The sequence below is a fragment of the Lutra lutra genome, chromosome 4 (assembly GCF_902655055.1).
Source record: "Lutra lutra chromosome 4, mLutLut1.2, whole genome shotgun sequence".
NCBI lineage: Eukaryota > Metazoa > Chordata > Mammalia > Carnivora > Mustelidae > Lutra > Lutra lutra.
In genome coordinates this window covers 139,105,000-139,123,339 of record NC_062281.1, presented here as the reverse complement: position 1 = coordinate 139,123,339, position 18,340 = coordinate 139,105,000, and the positions used below count along the sequence as shown (strand labels likewise).

General features: G+C 37.4%; 1 protein-coding gene across 1 annotated transcript in view; it reads right to left on the bottom strand.

Annotated features, from left to right (window-relative positions):
• Nucleotides 1–18,024, bottom strand: part of ANKRD13C (ankyrin repeat domain 13C) — a 97,993-nt gene extending 79,969 nt beyond the window's left edge. Inside the window, exon 1 of the mRNA XM_047727430.1 lies at nucleotides 17,078–18,024. Coding sequence (XP_047583386.1) covers nucleotides 17,078–17,522 — 445 coding nt within the window. The 5' untranslated portion in view covers nucleotides 17,523–18,024. The remainder of the gene's footprint in view (nucleotides 1–17,077) is intronic.
• Nucleotides 18,025–18,340: the final 316 nt, after the last annotated feature.

The following is an 18,340-nucleotide window of genomic DNA, read 5'->3' as shown; positions in this document are numbered from 1 at the left end:
TTAAAGCCTCTGCGTTCAGCTCAGGTCCTGATCCCAGGGTCCTGGGATAGAGCCCCACATCAGGCTCTCTGCTCAGCAGGGAGCCTGCTTCCTCCTCTCTCTGCCTGCTTCTCTGCCAACTTGTGATCTCTGTCTGTAAAATGAGTGAATGAAATCTTTAAAAAAAAGAAAAAAAGATTTTATTTGAGAGAGAGAGAAAGAGCACATGAGCAGGGGGGAGGGGCAGAGGGAGAGCAAGAGAGAGAAAATCTCCAGCAGACCCTGCTCTGAGCATGGGACCCAAAGTGGGGCTCGATCTAATGACCCTGAGATCATGGCTTGAGCTGAAATCATGAGTCAGATGCTTAACCAACTGAGCCACCCAGGCACCCCAATTCCCTTTAACAAAAAATGAGAAAGTCCACACTTTTATTTCTCATCTCCATTTTTGTTTCATTAGTTTAATTAGTAGTTATAAACCTTTTTCTTACCCTTTATAGAATATGTGCATGTCTTTTAAATTTTAAAGCAAAAGATTTTTTTTGGAAATTAACTCTCAAGATTGTAATCATATTTGCTATGATTATTAGACTTCATGTATGGTATATTTAACTGGTTTCAATGTTCATTATCAACCCTTTTCTGATACAACTTCTCTTTTATTGTATTAATCATGTAAATTCATCTCTTATGAGCTGGGATACTTCTTTGAATAATACTTTTCAGGAATGACAGCATGGTGGTTACTCTATTTTCTAGAACATTGTTGTTTCCACAAATGAATACCTGCCCAGAAAGAGTTCTACAGTTGGAAAATATTAATAGCAAGGATGTTCTAATATTGGAGAGGTCTGAGGCAAATTAACATTCATTTGTTCAACAGCAATCTATGCTCTTTACTTGTATATGTATAGAATTCTACATTAAGTTTCAAAATATCGCCAAAATATGAAGAATCTCTTTTCATTGACTTTCCCTGGAACACAGTATGAGCTCTGACTTTGGAGTCTGAACCAATTTTAGATCAAAAATGTTTTCTTCCTTACTTACAGCTTTGAGTACTGCTTCTGATTTATTTATTCTATTTTATTCTCTGGAAATACATACTACTCATAACATGAAATCTACTGTTTATCCCTCATTCTTTAAATTTTTCTCCTTTTCTTCTAGTCTTTGTTTTCAAATTGATTTTTTACATCTTTCATTCAATTTTCTATACTGTCAAGACTTTATTTAACAGTATCTTCAGGATATTCATAATGACACATCTTTTATAATGAATATTTTTCAAAGACCATCAAATGACTTTTTTCTGCTCATCCATCCTGAAATGAAGATTTAGTCAAATCTAGTATGGGAAAGGACAATCAGACTGCCCCCACTTTCCTCTCAATTTGTTCAAAACATGAACAGCAGAAACCCCTTCTAAACTCTGAAGCTAAAAGAACAAGCTGATATTTAGGCATTTTCCTCTGAGACTCTATTCTAATACCCTAGATAAAACAAAGAGAATCAAATAGTTGAGAGATAGCTGCTGCATGGGAATCAAAGAGAAGGAAAATGGTGCAAGACATACTCCTAAAACTACAAAACAGCATTGAAAGAAATTAAATAATACCTGAATAAATGGAAAGACATCTGAGTTCGTGGATTCAACATTGGTAAGATGACATAATGGTCTATAACTTCTAAATGATCTCCTTCAAAAAATCCCACCTGGCTTTTTTGAAGACAATAACAAGTTGAGCCTAAAATTCGTATAAAAATTCAAAGTACCCAGACAATCTAAATTGAAAAAGAACATCAGAGTGGGAAGATTTACACAACCCAATTTCAAAACTTAGTACAAAACCACAGTAATCAGCACAGTATAGAGACAGTTCTTTATAAAGACAGATCTGTCTTGTGTAAAGACAGATCTATATATAAACGGACCAATCATTTTACACACATGGACCTAATATATACCATGGACCTAAATGTCTGAGCTAAAACTCTAAAACTCTTGGGGGGGGTAGGGGATGAGGAAATCTTTGTGACCTCAGATTAGGTAACAATTTCTCAGATACACCAAAAACACAGCACAAAAGCACGAAAGCAAAAATAAACTGACCTTCATCAAAATTAAAATGTGCTGCAAAGAATGGCATAAGGAAAGTGAAAAGACAACTCAGAGGGGAAAACATTTTGCAAATTATATGTGTGATAATATCCAGAATATATAAAGAGCTCTCACAACAAAATAATATTAAAAATCCCAATTTTAAAATAGGAAAGGATCTGAATAGCTTCTTCTCTAAAAAAGATAAACAAATGGCCAATAAGTACATGAAAAGATGCTCAAAATCATTAGCCATTAGGAAATACAAGTCAAAACCACAATGAGATATCACTTCATATTCACTAGGATAGCTATAATAAAAAAGAACACAAGTGTTGGCAAAGAAGAGAAGAGAAATAACCTCATATAAAGTAAAATACTGTAGCCACTTTGGAAAAGAGTGTGGCAGTTCCTCAAAATGGTAAACAGAGTTGCCACACAATCCAACAGAAGGTATATACCCTAAAAAAAAAAAAAAAAAAAGCATGTCCACACAAAAACTTACATACAAATGTTCATAGCAGCATTATTCATAATACCAAAAAGTAGAAACAACTCAAATGTCCATTAATTGGTGAATATATAAATAAAATGTGGTACATCTATGCGATGGAATATTATTTGGCAATAGAAAGGAATGAAATTTTGATATATGTTACAACAGGGATGAACCTTGAAAACAATGTGCTAAGTGAAAGAAGCCAGTCATAAAGACCACATATTGTTTTATCTCACTTACATGAAATGTCTAGAATAATCAGATCTATAGAGAAAGTAGATTAGTGGCTATCTAGGGCTGAGGGAAATGGTGGGAGGGGTTGGAAGTGAAAGGTAAAGGGTACAAGATTTCTGTTTAAATTGTGGTGATGGTTACACAACTTTGAATACACCAAAAGTCATTTAACTGTATAGTTTAAATGGATCAAATGTATGGTATGTGAATTATATCACAATAAAGCTATTTAAAATAAATAAATGGAAGATAAGTGGGGGATAAGTAAAGTTGCTAGAATTGCAGCAACTATTTATTCACTTCCTAATGATTTCTTCCTTACAAAAGCCTTTGTACTAGACATCTTATTTCGCCTTAATAATCATCACCCAGGTAGCGACATCTGGATCTCTCAGTCAGAAGAGCATATGACTGTTGATCTCAGGGTTGTGAGTTCAAGCACCATATTGGGTATAGAGATTATTAAAAAAAATTTTTTAAATTTTAAAAAATCATCACCCAGGTTAGTCTAGCTGTGGACTAAAAAGGCTTTCTTGCCCACTTGCTTGTTTGGTATGAATTTTTCTATTCAATAAAGTACTAGAAATAGTGTAATTTTTTTCCTACTGCTATAATCCTAAGGACAGCAATAAACGAAGGCAAAAGGAAGGGGTAGGCTTGCTGTAGGGCACAAACTTGCTCCTGTCACCTGTTTCCCATATATCTTTTAGAGAGGGGGGGCGGGTGAAAGGGATGGGGAGGGGCAGAGAGAGAGAGAGAATCCCAAGCAGGCTCCATGCCCAGTACAGAGCCTGATGTGAGGCTCGAACCCATCACACTGAGATCATGATCCAAGCTGAAACCAAGAGTCTGACACCCAACCACTGAACTACCCAGGCACCCATCTGTTTCCCATATTAGGCACATTCTCATCCTCCAATTCAGGGACGTGACATAAATAAGGTATAACAAAATGTAACCACTTGCTGATTGTTTATCCATGGCTGATGGCTGCTTTCATGCAACAGATGGTACAACATGCAAGCTTAGCCTATACTTACTATCTTGCCCTTTTTAAAAAAATTTTTTTAATTGAAGTATAATTGACACACAATGTTACATTAGTTTCAGGTGCATAACATAGTGATTCAATAACTCTGTAACTATCTTGCTCTTTTATTATGTTCGTAGACCCATGCTGTAATCAGTAAGGGTTTCATGTCATACTGCATTGCTTCCAGGAGAGAACACCTGTCAGTCAATATAATTTCTATATATAACCACATATTACTTTTATTAAAATCTTCTCTCATAATCTAGTTTACTTGATTCTAGAGTTATTATTGTGTTTTTTTTTTCAAAGACTTACATTTTTTTTTTTAAGATTTTATTTATTTATTTGTTAGAGAGAGAGAGAGCATGAGCACAGGCAGACAGAGTGGCAGGCAGAGGCAGAGGGAGAAGCAGGCTCCCCGCTGAGCAAGGAGCCCGATGCGGGACTCGATCCCAGGACGCCAGGATCATGACCTGAGCCGAAGGCAGCCGCTTAACCAACTGAGCCACCCAGGCGTCCCAATTATTGTGTTTTAATATAAAATTGAAAGAGAAGTTCAAAGGTTCCTTATCTTTCCAAAATTTTACCTGGAGGTAAAACCCATTCACTCTCACTTAATAAATACTTACTGAGCATTCTATGTTCTAGGCATAGTGCTAGATATGAAAGATTTAACTATTAAGAAGCTAGAAATAATTCTTGTTCTCACGGAGCTTATAGTCACAAAAGAGAAAAAAACAAAATGCAACAAAATAGACTGATAGGTATTCAGAAAAATAACAAAAAGCTAAGATCAAAAATAACAATGAAAGACATAACCTAATTTTTCAGGCAGGAAAATCCCTCTATGAGGTAATTTTTAAAATGAGCTCTCAAAGAGGAAGAGGAACTAAGAAATCAAAGAATGAGAAGAAAGGCATCACAGTCAGAGAACAGAAATAACCTGACAGATTCAAGGAACTGAAAGAAAACAAGTATGGCCAGAACATAGAAAAAAAAGCGATTTGTAGATTATATCAGAGAATCAGGTGAGGGTCAGATCATGCAGGGCTCCATAATTATGGTAAGAAATATGAACTTAGGGACACCTGGGTGGCTCAGTTAAGTGTCTGTCTTTGGCTCAGGTCATGGTCCTAGGGTCCTGGGAATTCTTGCTCAGCAGGAAGTCTGCTTCTCCCTCTGCCTACAGGCCTCCCTGCTTGTACATACTCTCTCTCTGTCAAATAAATAAAATATTTAAAAAATAAAGAAATATAAACTTACTTTTAAGTGGAGAAGGCATCTAAACAGGGACATGACATTATACAAATTACCTTTCAAGATCACCCTTATCACCATATACAGAATGGAATGGAGGAGCACACAGAGAAATTAGATACGAGTTGGTGCACTATTACAGGGAAAAGATAATAAAAACTGGTCTCAAAGCAGCGGTGGAGACCAATCAGTGGAGACAGAAAGTAGGGTGTTCAAAATAACCTGTTAGTTAGATATGTATGGTTAGGAGAAGGAGGTAAGACAAATGATCCCAATAACTGAGGCTTGAGCAAACAGATAATTAATGATATGATTTAATAAATGACTAGGTGGCCAGATGGGAGAGGATAAGGTAGAAAATAATAACATTTTAAACAAGCAAATTTTGAAATATCTGAGATTCCCAAGTGGAGATGATTATAAAATCTGGGAACTCCAGGGAGAAGTCTAGATTGAGATATAAATTTGACATTTTTAAAAAAGCCATTTAAGGGCGCTGGGTGGCTCAGTGGGTTAAGCCACTGTCTTCGGCTCAGGTCATGATGTCAGGGTCCTGGGATCGAGTCCCACATCGGGCTCTCTGCTCAGCGGGGAGCCTGCTTCCCTTCCTCTCTCTCTTCCAGCCTCTGTCTACTTGTGATCTCTCTCTATCAAATAAATAAATAAAATCTTTTAAAAAAAAAGTCATTTAAAACCAAACATATAAATTTATGAATACCCATTTTTTTCCTTAATACTAGAAAAGGTAATAATAGTTACCCTTCTTCATTTCTCTATCTTCCAGGAGAAAAGGGGGAAAGACCATGTTCTAAATGGTGACAATGGTGACAAGAAGAAAACAAGGAACTGATAACATCAGCTGCTGTCAAGAAGGATAACTGAGTGGATAAAGATGAGTGGGAGTGAACTTTTTTTTAAAGGGGGACCAGAACTCAGGACCCTAAGATAAGATCTGAGCTGAGATCAACAGTTGGAAGCTTAACCAATGAGCCACCCAGGAGCACCAGGAAGGAAACTATTTTTATAATGTATCGTTTATGTCTTTTTATAATTTTATAGCATTTGAATGTAGTAACTTTTGAAAAAATTACACAAATTAAGGAGAATCCACCAAAATCTAGATAGGGTACCTAGGTAAAGAAAGTAGGCCTTTATATACCTAAATTATTACTGTTTTCTTAAACCCTCAAGGAATATATAGATGAAAGGGTGGGGTGCCTGGGTGGTTCAGTCAGTTAAGGGTCTGCCTCTTGATTTCAGCTCAGGTCATTATCTCAGGGTTGTGAGATCGAGCCCCAAGTCAGGTTCTGTGCTCAGTGTGGAGTCTGCTTTAGATTCTCTCTCTCTCCCTCTCCCTCTGCCCCTACCCCCTTCTAAAAAACTAAAATTTGGAAAGAAAAAAAAGGGGGGGGGGTAAATCATCAGTACCCACTGAAGTAACAAACTAAAATTACTGTAACACAACAAAATTAATCATATTTTCAAAAGATTTATGAACTAGAAATGACTTTGTATTCAATCATCCAATTCCTCTCACTTTACAGGTAAATACATAATCAGAAATACACATATAATTAAGGATACCAAATATCATGCTTTGATTTCAATATTTTAAATGCAAATCATCATTTTCTTCATCCCCATCCTCTTCCTCCTCTAGCCAACACTGGAGTTACTTCACTAGCCAAGTATACCATGAAACTAACTGCTCAAATGTCCCAGTTAAACCTCAGCTTTCTAAAACCTCAACCTGCTGCTTTAGCTAACTTGTTACATAAAAGATACTAAAAACTTAAAATAACCTTCTGCCAACTTTCCACAATGTAGCTGTTAAATCTGAAATCAGATGCCTTGGTTCTAATTTGGTAAATAAACAATTCTGTTGTGTCAAATGAATAAAAAGTATTCCAGTAACATTAAGACCACTGCAGTGCTAAAGTATGCAAATTGCCAACCAAAAGGCTAGGCATTAAAAGGGCATCCATTATATGGGGCCAGCACTATGCTATATACCTTATAAACCTTATCTTAGCCCAATACCCTGTGAGACAAATATTATTCCTACTTCACAGGTAAGAAAATTAAAGCTAACACTAGTTAGGTAATTTCCTAAAACTATATATCTAGAAATGTGTGAGTCATGACTCTAAAATCTATATGCTTTTTACCAGACCAATAGTTTTCAAACTTTTTGGTCTCAAGACCTGTTTTATACTCTTAATAATTATTAAACAACTTTTATATGGATTATTTATATGGACAAATCTATTGATATTTATATTAATAATTAAATTAAATGTTATAAAACTTTACCTTTACATTTACAATCACTCCATTACATATCAATATAAATTTTTTATGAAAAATAATTGTTTTCTAAAATAGAAATAAATGACAAAAGTATGCTATTTTAAACTCTTAAAAAATTAAAATAAATTGCTTTAATGTCTGACTAAATAGCCAGATTTTTATAATTATTTCTGCACTGAATTGTGTAAATTTTGCTTTGGTTTGAAGTATATGAAGAAAATCTAGATATAGAAGAGACGCAGTTGAAAAAAAGAAGAGTGGGGTGCCTGGGTGGCTCAGTGGGTTAAAGCCTCTGCCTTCAGCTCAGGTCCTGGTTCCAGAGTCCTGGGATCAAGCCCCTCATCTGGCTCTCTGCTCAGCGGGGAGCCTGCTTCCCCCCCCCACCCCCACCCAGGTCCTCTCTGCCTGCCTCTGCCTACTTATGAACTCTGTCAAATAAATAGATAAAATCTTTAAGAAAGAAAGAAAGAAAGAAAGAAGAGTATTTTAATAGACTTCTTAAATAATTATAGATATTCTTTGCTACTACACCAGAACTCAGTAAGTGGTGATTTCTTTTTTTTTTTTTTAAGATTTTATTTATTTGACATATCACAAGTAGGCAGAGAGGCAGGCAGAGGGGTTGGCGGGGGTGGGGGGGCAGGGGGAAGCAGGCTCCCCGCTGAGCAGAGAGCCCGATGTGGGGCTTGATCCCAGGACCCTGGGATCATGACCCAAGGAGAAGGCAGAGGCTTTAATCCAGGCGCCCCAGTAAGTGGTGATTTCTTAAAGGTTAGCAGCAATGTGAAATCTAAAACCCTATCAATAAACTTTTCCTATTGAGTTACACCGAAATGCACTGGTTTCTCTTGTATTTTAAATGGATCTTTTACTGATGCATGATTTTGAAATACCACATACTGATCATTTGAAAAATATAAGCTGACTGAGTTATACCGATCTTCCAAATGTCAACCCATTTCACTACACCAAAAAAACAAAAAAAAACAAAAACCACACATTTGGTAATATCACCAATCTGACCAGAGAAGTCTTTAAATATTGGGAAGCTGTCAAACTTAGTGAGAGAAGCTGTCAACCTCGGTGTGACAAAGACAAATTTCCCAAATGTTAATTTTTGATTCAAAGCTTGAATTTTAATTGGCAATAAATACTACCAATTATTTTCTGTGAAGTGACAGGCTTCTTCATTCTTTTTCCAGAAAATTCCTGCCAAGTATCCAAATTGAAATAACCATAGTTTGCCTGTAAGCTGTTCTTTCAAGTAAAAATGGTGTTCCATGACAAAAGCTGCTAGTGTGGCTTACAACTCAAACAACTATACAAATGTTTTCCCTTGTTTCCCTTTAGTAGGCAAAAGAAGATCATGCAAAATCTACATTATGTCACAAAGAATATCAAAAAGATAAGTACTTGAGATTAAGACTTAATAAAATTAATCATTTCTACAATTTCATCAAAGACATTATGTGAAACTGGCTTTTTCTTTTTACTACAAGTATGTAGCAGTAAATAGGCAAGTAATACTAGTAGTTTGGGAGACTCTACTCAGGTTGCAACAATTTTACTCACCACTGCTTTTGTACCATCAGCAAAAATGTCAGCATAGTGAAAAAGGCAAGCAATGACTTTATATTATTACAAAAATAGTTCTGATTTCACCTACCCCTTAACTAGGGAGAAAACAGGACATTCTAAGTACTAGAACCAACATAGCTCCAGCTTCTACAGACACCTTCAAGTCCCATCCAAGCAAGTGGTAAAAAGGGAGAATTTTTGTATTTTCTCTCATAAGCAGTATTATACTATTAAAACCCACATATACACATATTATATCCATCATAAACTCCTAACCAGCTCTACCATCTCATTATTTTCAAAGCTACCCCCACTTTTACAGCATGTTAAACTGACATTTGTCCATCCAAGTTTCTGCTTCATATAGCCACCAGACTGAGTCTTCTAAAATCAGATCGTATTACTCCTCTGCTCAAAATCCTCACTTTCTATTTTCCTCAGAGTAAAAGCCAAAATCCTTAAAAATGGTCTACAAAAGTTCCACATGCTTATACCCACAGCTACCTCTCAAATCTCCTATTTCCTACCACTCTTCCCCTTGAACCAGCCAAACTTGACCTTCCCTCTGACCCTTGAACATGGTACATTTACATTTGTTATTCCCTGTCTGAAACTGTTCTGCCAGGTATCTGCTCCTTAATTTTCTTTAGGTAACTAAACTTCTCCTATTCCTGATGTCTTCCCTGACCCTGACCTCACTGAAATACTTAGCACTTCCCCTCCCCTGTACACCCAGCACTCTCTCTCTCCTTACCCTGCTTTATTTCACTCCAAGATATTTATCATTATCAGTCATATCAGATATTTATTAGCTTATTATTTATCTTCCCCCATTAGAATGTAAGCTCCATGAGAGCAGGGACTTTGGCCACTTTGTTCACTGCTATAGTCCCAGCACCTAAAACACTGTCACATATTAGGAGGTCAATATGTAAGTATCTGTTAAATGAAGGAATGGATGAACAAAGAAAAGAAAAAAATATATAAAGAACCATTAGAGTAGTGTTAAAATCTGTTTTTACTCTCCAAAAAGCATTCCATCCCAGAACAATGCAGGTCTCCACATGATTCTTTATGAAAGTCAACCAAAGGATATATACGCTCAAGAGGATATTCAACACAGCATAGGTGGTTTTACAGAACTCAGTACGGTGCTGAGTAAGAGAATACATGTATTAACATGCCTGATAAATATCTATAGCCAAGAATCCAAATACACTAAACCAAGTTATACCAGCAGATTAAAGATGACTTGTAAGAGAGTCAGATAAACCTAAGTCTTTAGTACTCTGACAGGCAGTATAAATTCAAGTACCAGATAAAACTTTACCTGAAGTACTATCTAAACCTCCAGAACAAAAATGTCTTCTGCCAAAAATCACTTAACACCACAAGTGAGAGTGAATTATTGGTATCAATGGATATTACTATTATATTAGCCTTTGAAAATAGTTTTAAGTGCAGTCTCCCAATTGAGACTATAATGCCCCACAAGGAAGATATTATATCTACCTACTTCAGTGCTTAAGTAAATAGTATAATTTCATAAAAACTAGTTTGTAGGGGCGCCTGGGTGGCTCAGTGGGTTAAAGCCTCTGCCTTCGGCTCAGGTCAGGATCTCAGGGTCCTGATATCGAGCCCCGCATCAGGCTCTCTGCTCAGCGGGGAGCCTGCTTCCTCCTCTCTCTCTCTGCCTGCCTCTCTGCCTACTTGTGATTTGTCTCTCTTTCTCTCTCTGTCAAGTAAATAAATAAAATCTTTAAAAAAAAAAAAAAAACTAGTTTGTAGAGAAGCATAGTCTCAAAGCTAGATCTAATTCCAAATACAGAGACAGCTTTCTAGTTTTGCAGATAATCTCTGGGATTTCAACAAAAGTAACAGGCTCAAAACAGATGAAGTTCAACTGAGCCACAAAGTTAAAACTCATATATCCTGGTAACAAACACCATTCAAAATTTTCAGACAGGAAAAAGATCCTTTCTCTTTTTCCTACGCCATTTTACGTGCTTCAGTATTGCTCTAAAACTGATCTTCCATCTATCCCCCAGTGAAATAAATAGTATGTGAACAGGAACATATTTGTCTGCCTAGCTCCCAGTCAATTTTTGAGGAACTATGCTCATTTTCTAGAACCCAAAGCATCCTATTACACTATACTCTGCATTAGATTTCTATGACTCAAGAATGACATTAACTAGGGAAAGACTGCCTAGAATTCTGTTATTCCAGGAGTCCTCCAGAATTCTCCTGCCTTATTGAGGCTACAAAGAACACAACATGATCAATAACTGCTCATTTCTGCTTCCTTTTTTGCCAAACTTGAAAGGTCAGAATTACTGCTCCTCTTACAGCTCAGTAAAGGAAAGGAGATATTCCCCAGTACAGGAAAGAGGATTCCCCCCACCTTCTTGAGAGGTAGCTCTGCAAATGTGTTCACATCACAATTCTAAGTGCGAAGTCACATTCTAATACTTATATGATGCCATCAAGAAACATGTCCACTTAACCCAAGGACATACACATGCTAGGAGATGCACATGGAAGAGGTGAGAGGTCATATTCACATTGTCATAAAGATTAACTGAATCAACCCTGATAGATCAATGAAATGACAGATTTCACTGCCAAACCACCCTCATTCCAAGTGAGGGTGCAGGACACTTTAATGGATTATCTTACACCCCAAAAACTACTTCACTTTTTTTTCTAAGACAAACTGAGGTCTACCTTTCAAAAACAAAGTCCAGAGAACACCACATAACACGAGGGAAAAAATACAAAACTATTACTGTTCTTTTAAAGATGTACCATCATTTTAACATTCTTAGCTAAAACTGTTCACCTAAGGCTTAATTCAAGATTTTTTTTTGGCCATGCAAAGTGTAATTTTATAGTCACTTCTCAAACAGACATAAGGTACATTATTTTCTTAAATCACCCATCATAAAGATTTTAGGGTCAAACACATAGAAGAAAAATATCAGAAGGAAATTTAAAGATGTATATAGAATAAACCAAAATAAACCTACCACATAGGCACCAAACAGATTATCCTATTGCCTCAACTCTCAAACATACATTTTTAATCATTCTGAAATTAAGATGTTTTAAAATCCCTCTGTGAAGAAATCTACCACCACCAGACAGAGAGGCTACACATATTAACCATTTCATTATCATTCCCTTGAGTTACCAACACTGGCAGCAATAGATCCTCAATTGAAGTTAAACTCACAATTGAAATTTCTAATTACTATATGAAATAGCTACACAAAGATTATGCTACATCTCAGTAAAAATGAAAATTAACTGTATGGAGAAGATGGCTTGTCACATCCCAGGCAATATCATTAAAGGCAGTAGAAACTGCCAAATCTCTCAGAATACATCTCACATCACAAATTTCTCACATCTAGGAAAGGCTGGTTTAAGCAATTCACATATCAAGGACTTGCATCACTCTGGTACCTAAAACTTTCTGACAAATGCCCAAAGGATATTTAACTCAAGGGAAAAAAACAAAATTTTAAGTTTAACAAAAAGGAAGAGCAATCAAAAATCAAGAAAGTGTTCTATATGCTCCATAAGCATTCTCAATTCTAAAGGTGCTAAAGAAGTAAAACTCATTACCATTAGTTATTTTTTAAAAAAAGCATATCATCATGATACTTTAACTAGTAATGGCAAGAAGTGATTCAGAAAAATTTTTACAACGTGAAAAAGGGCTTAGACTTAAACTTTAATTCTATACTCAAGAAAAAACATATATTAACTCAAGTATACTAAAAATATAAAATTTAACAAATGTGTGTACATTTAATGTATCTTTTCCCCCACCCCAAAAATGCTTTTACTAAATATACAATGAGTCATAATCACTTGGCATATCTGAACACAGTATATTCATGATGTTACACCTATTACTGTATTTAACTTATATTTCAAAGATATGTTTGGATCCAAATACAATATTCCTCAAAATAACTGATGACTCAGAAAAGGCAATTCATACTCAACCAACATTTTACCACAAAAGAAAAAGCTGGATCCTTGCTCCTATTCAAGTCAGTAATTTGTAAATACACATTACATACGCACTCCAAAAAAAGTTTATCAAATCAGAGATCACTGGAAACTCAAAGAGCTAATGAATAGTGAGCTAAACAGTGACCAAATTAAGGCTCAATAAGCTTTCCAGCTAGATAGAATAAAGGATCAAAACTAACGATAAAATTTAATAAACATAAAGACCTGTTTTAGGCTAAAAAAAACCTGCAAGAAGAGATAGAATGGAGACATAGCTAATCACTTGGGAAAAAGCAGTATTAAAAAATTAACATACTCTTGCACTGTATGTTTTAATGTGTGCTTTTTAGTAGTACACATTACTAAACATATATTGCTTAGAGCAATAGGGTCTCCTTTTTTGTCTTTACTTGTAAGGTTAGTCTTGAGCACCATCCTCAAAGGGAAGAATTGATAAACTGAGTTTCATTAAAAAGAAGATGAATAGGATTTTCATTTACTTACTTAACATGATTATATAGTATTCACTATTTCAGGGGCCACGTAAGGACTTTAAAAACCATGCTGTTAATAGGAATGGACACAGAAGTCAGGAATGTTTAACCGAAAGATAAGAATGTGATAGCTGGGATGACTGGGTGGCTCAGTGGATTAAGCTGCTGCCTTCAGCTCAGGTCTTAATCCCAGAGTCCTGGGATCAAGTCTGGCATAGGGCTCCTGGCTCAGAGGGGAGCCTGCTTCTCACTCTGCCTCTGCCTGCCACTTTGCCTGTTTGTGCTCTCTCTCTGACAAATAAATAAATAAAATCTTTAAAAAAAAAAAAAAAAAAAGAACGTGACAGCTTTTGTCAGATACCTAAGGGCTATCATGTGGATGAGGGAACCCATTGATTTGTGCCGTTACATAAAAAAGAAACAGAACAAAGAAGTGTGAGAGATTTGGGCTCTACAGAAAAACTCTGAACGTTGTCCAATGGCAAAAAACTCTCCATAAGGCTATTTTTTTTTTTTTTAAGATTTTATTTATTTGACACAGAGAGAGAGAGAGCACAAGCAGGGAGAGGGAGAAGCAGGTCCTGCTGAACAGTGCCAGACGTGGGGCTCGATCCCAGGACCCTGGGATCATGACCTGAGCCGAGGCAGATGTCCAATGACTGAGCCACCCAGGCGTCCCTCCATAAGGCTATTATAACGGGGCTCCTGGGTGGTTCAGTCTGTTAAAAGTCTGCCTTTGGTTCAGGACATGATTCCAGGGTCCTGGGATCGAGCCCCATATCAGGCTCCCTGCTCCACCCTCTCTCTTTCTGCGGCTCCCCTGCTTGTAAATAAATAAATTCAATCTTTAAAAAAAAAAAAAAGGATACTATAAAGACTAAATGAGAAAATATATATTAAAGAACTTTGTTGTAAATTACCACATTACACATTATTAGAATTTACTTCTGTGCAGGACAGTGTGTCCTAATTAATAGACATATTTGCAGAGGTTGACCACAGACTTGAGTTCCAGCTATTAGCTCAATTCCCAGCTTTGCAATTTATACCAAATACGCAACTTTAACAAAGTTTCCCTGCATCTCTAGGTTTCACTTTCCTCACCTTTAAAATAAGGATAAAACAATCTGCTTTGCAAGGCTATTGTGAGAATTAAATGTGATAATGTAGATAACATTTGGCATAGTGCTGACATTCTCAGTAAATTGTGCTTATGATGATGATAATCATCATCAACACATTATAGAAGGAATCTCTGGTAAATATAAAACTAACCTCGTGGTATGATGCAGTATGACTGTATGGTTTTGCTATGTACCTATATGAGTATATGAATCTGCTATGCACTTATCACGTTATAACAATCCAAATAAAATATATAGTTTATATTTGTTTGGTGACTTAAAATTTATCTTTTAAAGACATTTATCTTCTGTAATGTGAAGGAAAAAATATCCTTAAAATCTAAGTAAAGTATCCAGGTTAGTAAAAATATCAGGAATAAAAGTAATGTAATGGGGAAATTATGCAGCTACCAAGAAAAGGGACTAAAGAAGTAGCATATTAAATATAAGCTACTCTCCCTAGGAGACTTCACAGCAAGAGATAAAAATATGTATTTCAGGGGAAAAAACAATTACACTTTCCAGAGGTATGTGAACCACTGGTTACAATCATCAGAAACACCAAAAATACAAGTACCATATATACATTTGGTATATCAAGGCAATTTAAAAAGTGAAGTTGAGGGGATGAAGGACAAGAGTTTAAGAGATTTAGGATTCTAGTTACTATGAACAGAATTGGTATTTTAACAGACCAACTACTTAACGTTGAATTACAGAATATGGAAGCTCAATAATCCTGTAATTCAGTACCTTCTGTGATTAACCAGGAGGATCAATTGTAAAATACTATACTATCGTACTTGTCAGTCATATTCATCTAGCTCTTCTTTCAAAGTAAATTAATTCTGAAAAAAAAACTTTCATCTACCTTCACAGATATTTCAAGGCCCCATGGGGGGGGGAATATATACACACACACACACACACACATATATATACACCTACTATGAAGGCCAACTCTTCAAACTCCCTAATAAATGATGAATAACCTGAAACTACAACACACCTTCTAATACAATATGTTTCCCAAAGTGTTAGAATATATTACCATCAACAAACAATTGTTATGCTAGTTGTAACAATAGTAAAATGATTAAATAAGTATAGGAATGAAAAAATGGGTGCAGCTTTCAGGTACTTTTTTGTGGATCTGAATTATGATAAATGACAGTAATATTACAATATTGTAAATTCAGATACAAGTGCAGTTTTTAGAGAATTATAAAACCACTAAGAAAAATCTTATTTTTTTTTTAATCTCAATTTTTGCCCTAATTTTAGATAAGAAGCCTGGAGTCCAATGGAATTAAGGGAGTTTATTCCTCAGGCAAGCATTTCATTAATGTGTTACATTATTTTGAGCAGAGTTGAGTGTGTTCTAATTGAATGTATACAACAGTCATGTTCAATTAAAAGCAGAGCTAGCAACAATATTTGTCAACTACCCAATTTAAAATGGCTTATTAAATGTTGAAAATATCAGTGTTTCATTTTCATTAATAAATGTACTGTTGCTTATAAATCAACTCAATCATATAATGTTTTTAAAACAAAAGAAACCCAAAAAAATCAGCTAATGAGTTAAGGTAGAAAATAGAAATACAGTCCTTGAATAATAAATGATACTCTATTTTGTCATATAGGCTATGATGAAGTTACTATGAAAAATCATAGTACTATTTTTAGTCACAGGCAAGATAAAACATTATTGTTAGCAATTACATAAAACAAACAAAACACTCAAAACTCTACTCCAAAAAATTTTGGCTGCTCTAGTCACTTTTTACTTGCTCTAGGTATCAAATGCCAACAAATTTCTACTGTGGGGCTTTCAGAAACCAAGGCATTCTACATTCTATCTTAAATGCAAAGTGTAGACACTTTGTATCAAACTAAGTTTCATGAAAGCAGAGAAATAGAAACACAGAACCTGATGGCAGGTAGAAATCACAACAACCAGTTGCAGTCAAGTTGGATCTGTACCTGAGTGATGAAGGGAGGTGGGCCATTTACACGTTCAAAATTCGAAATCCCAAGGTGGGAGAGGAGGAGAGAAAGAAAAGAAACAGTTCCACAAACAAAGGAAGAAGGACAGTTTGGATAAGAGACTATTTAAAATTTGTCAAAAACCAATACATTGAAGGCCTGTCTCAAAGATTAAAAAAAAAAAAAAAAAAAAAAAAAAAAAAAAAAACAGCTTCTGAAAGGAAACTCTTAAGTGGGCAAAGAGGAAACATTCCTTTGCACCCACAAGAACCAATCCCCTGACCACTGGCATGCTATTACTGAAACGGTCATGATTTACAGGCATTTGGCCCGGGTGATGGGCAAAGGAGAGGAAAGAAAGATCGTTGGAGAGAAGCCTAGAATTCCTTTGGCCTGGGGAGGCACACCGTGGGTTCGGGAAGGGAAAGGTGGAGAGGGACGAGCACTCCTCACCGTGATTATCTTTCTGTCCGATATTGTGCGTGCGGATGAGAGACGACAGTCTCCTCACATCCCCCTTGAAGACGCACTCGTGTACCGGGTAGTGTGCGGGGCAACTGCCTCCATCTGCGACGACAGCAATGGGGTTGGTGCCCGCTAGAAGAGCCGGGGACTGGGTGGTGGTAGTCACGGAGGAACTGTGCAGCGGCAGGGCCGGGACGCCAGGGGGATTGGAGGAGGCCGGAGCTGTCTTCAGCTGCAGCCGGTGGTGATGGTTACTGAAGATCTTATGACAGGCTTTGCTGCCCTTGCCCCTGCCGCCTGTCCCAATCCTGCCTCCCGTGAAGGTGCCGCCGAGGGTAGCCGCCGCTTCCTCATCCCCGGGCTCCAGCAGGTCCCCCTCTTCTTTGCTGGGCTTGTGATCTCTCCGCAGTGAGCGGATCTTCTCCCCGGTCATCGCCGCCAGGGGCAGAGAGGGTATCCGGGAGGCTCACCGCCCGCGACAGAAGTAGCGCTGCGGCGGCGCAAGGCTATTAGAGCGGTGGCCAGGCGCCTCCAGCGCAGCATGTACTCTCAGCGCTCCCCCGAGCCTGGGACAAACGCATCTCCTGGAGGAAGAGCCGGCTCTCGCCTAGGCACTAAGGGACGCGCGCTCGCTGGGGGGAGCTAGAGCTGAGGTGCCCACGACACCAGGATCCCTGTCCCCGCTGCCGCAGCCGCCTGCCTCACACCGAAAAACAGGACACGGCCATCTTACCCTGACTTCTCTCGCGAGAGCTCCCTCGGGAGGAGGGAGGAAACACCGCGATAAGTGAAGTGCCCGCTCCCTCCCTTGCACCTTCCACTCACGGAGAAGAGCCCAGCGCTGGCGCCTCCCAGGCAGCGTGTTTCCGCCCCAAGCTGAGAACCCGAGCGCTCGCCGTGGCCGCGCTTCTTCGGTGCAGTCTGAGACCTTTAACCTTTGTTTGAGATACTCGATACACGTTATAAACGATGACTTAAACCCTCGGACCTCTGGGCCTCCCGCAGAGTAATGCAAACTGACGCCACTGCACACAGGATATGATGTCAGTGAGATGATGCACAAGACACTCGTTCAATAAACATTTACTAAGCATCTACTTTGTGCCGTATACTGAGCTAGTAAATTTTTAAAACGCCACTCCTGGCTCCAAAGAGCTCAGCAGAGGAGGAAAGACAAACAGTTGGGTACAGTAGTTCACTGCGCGACGAATATGAGGAGCTGGATTGCACCAAAAAAAAAAAAAAAAAAAA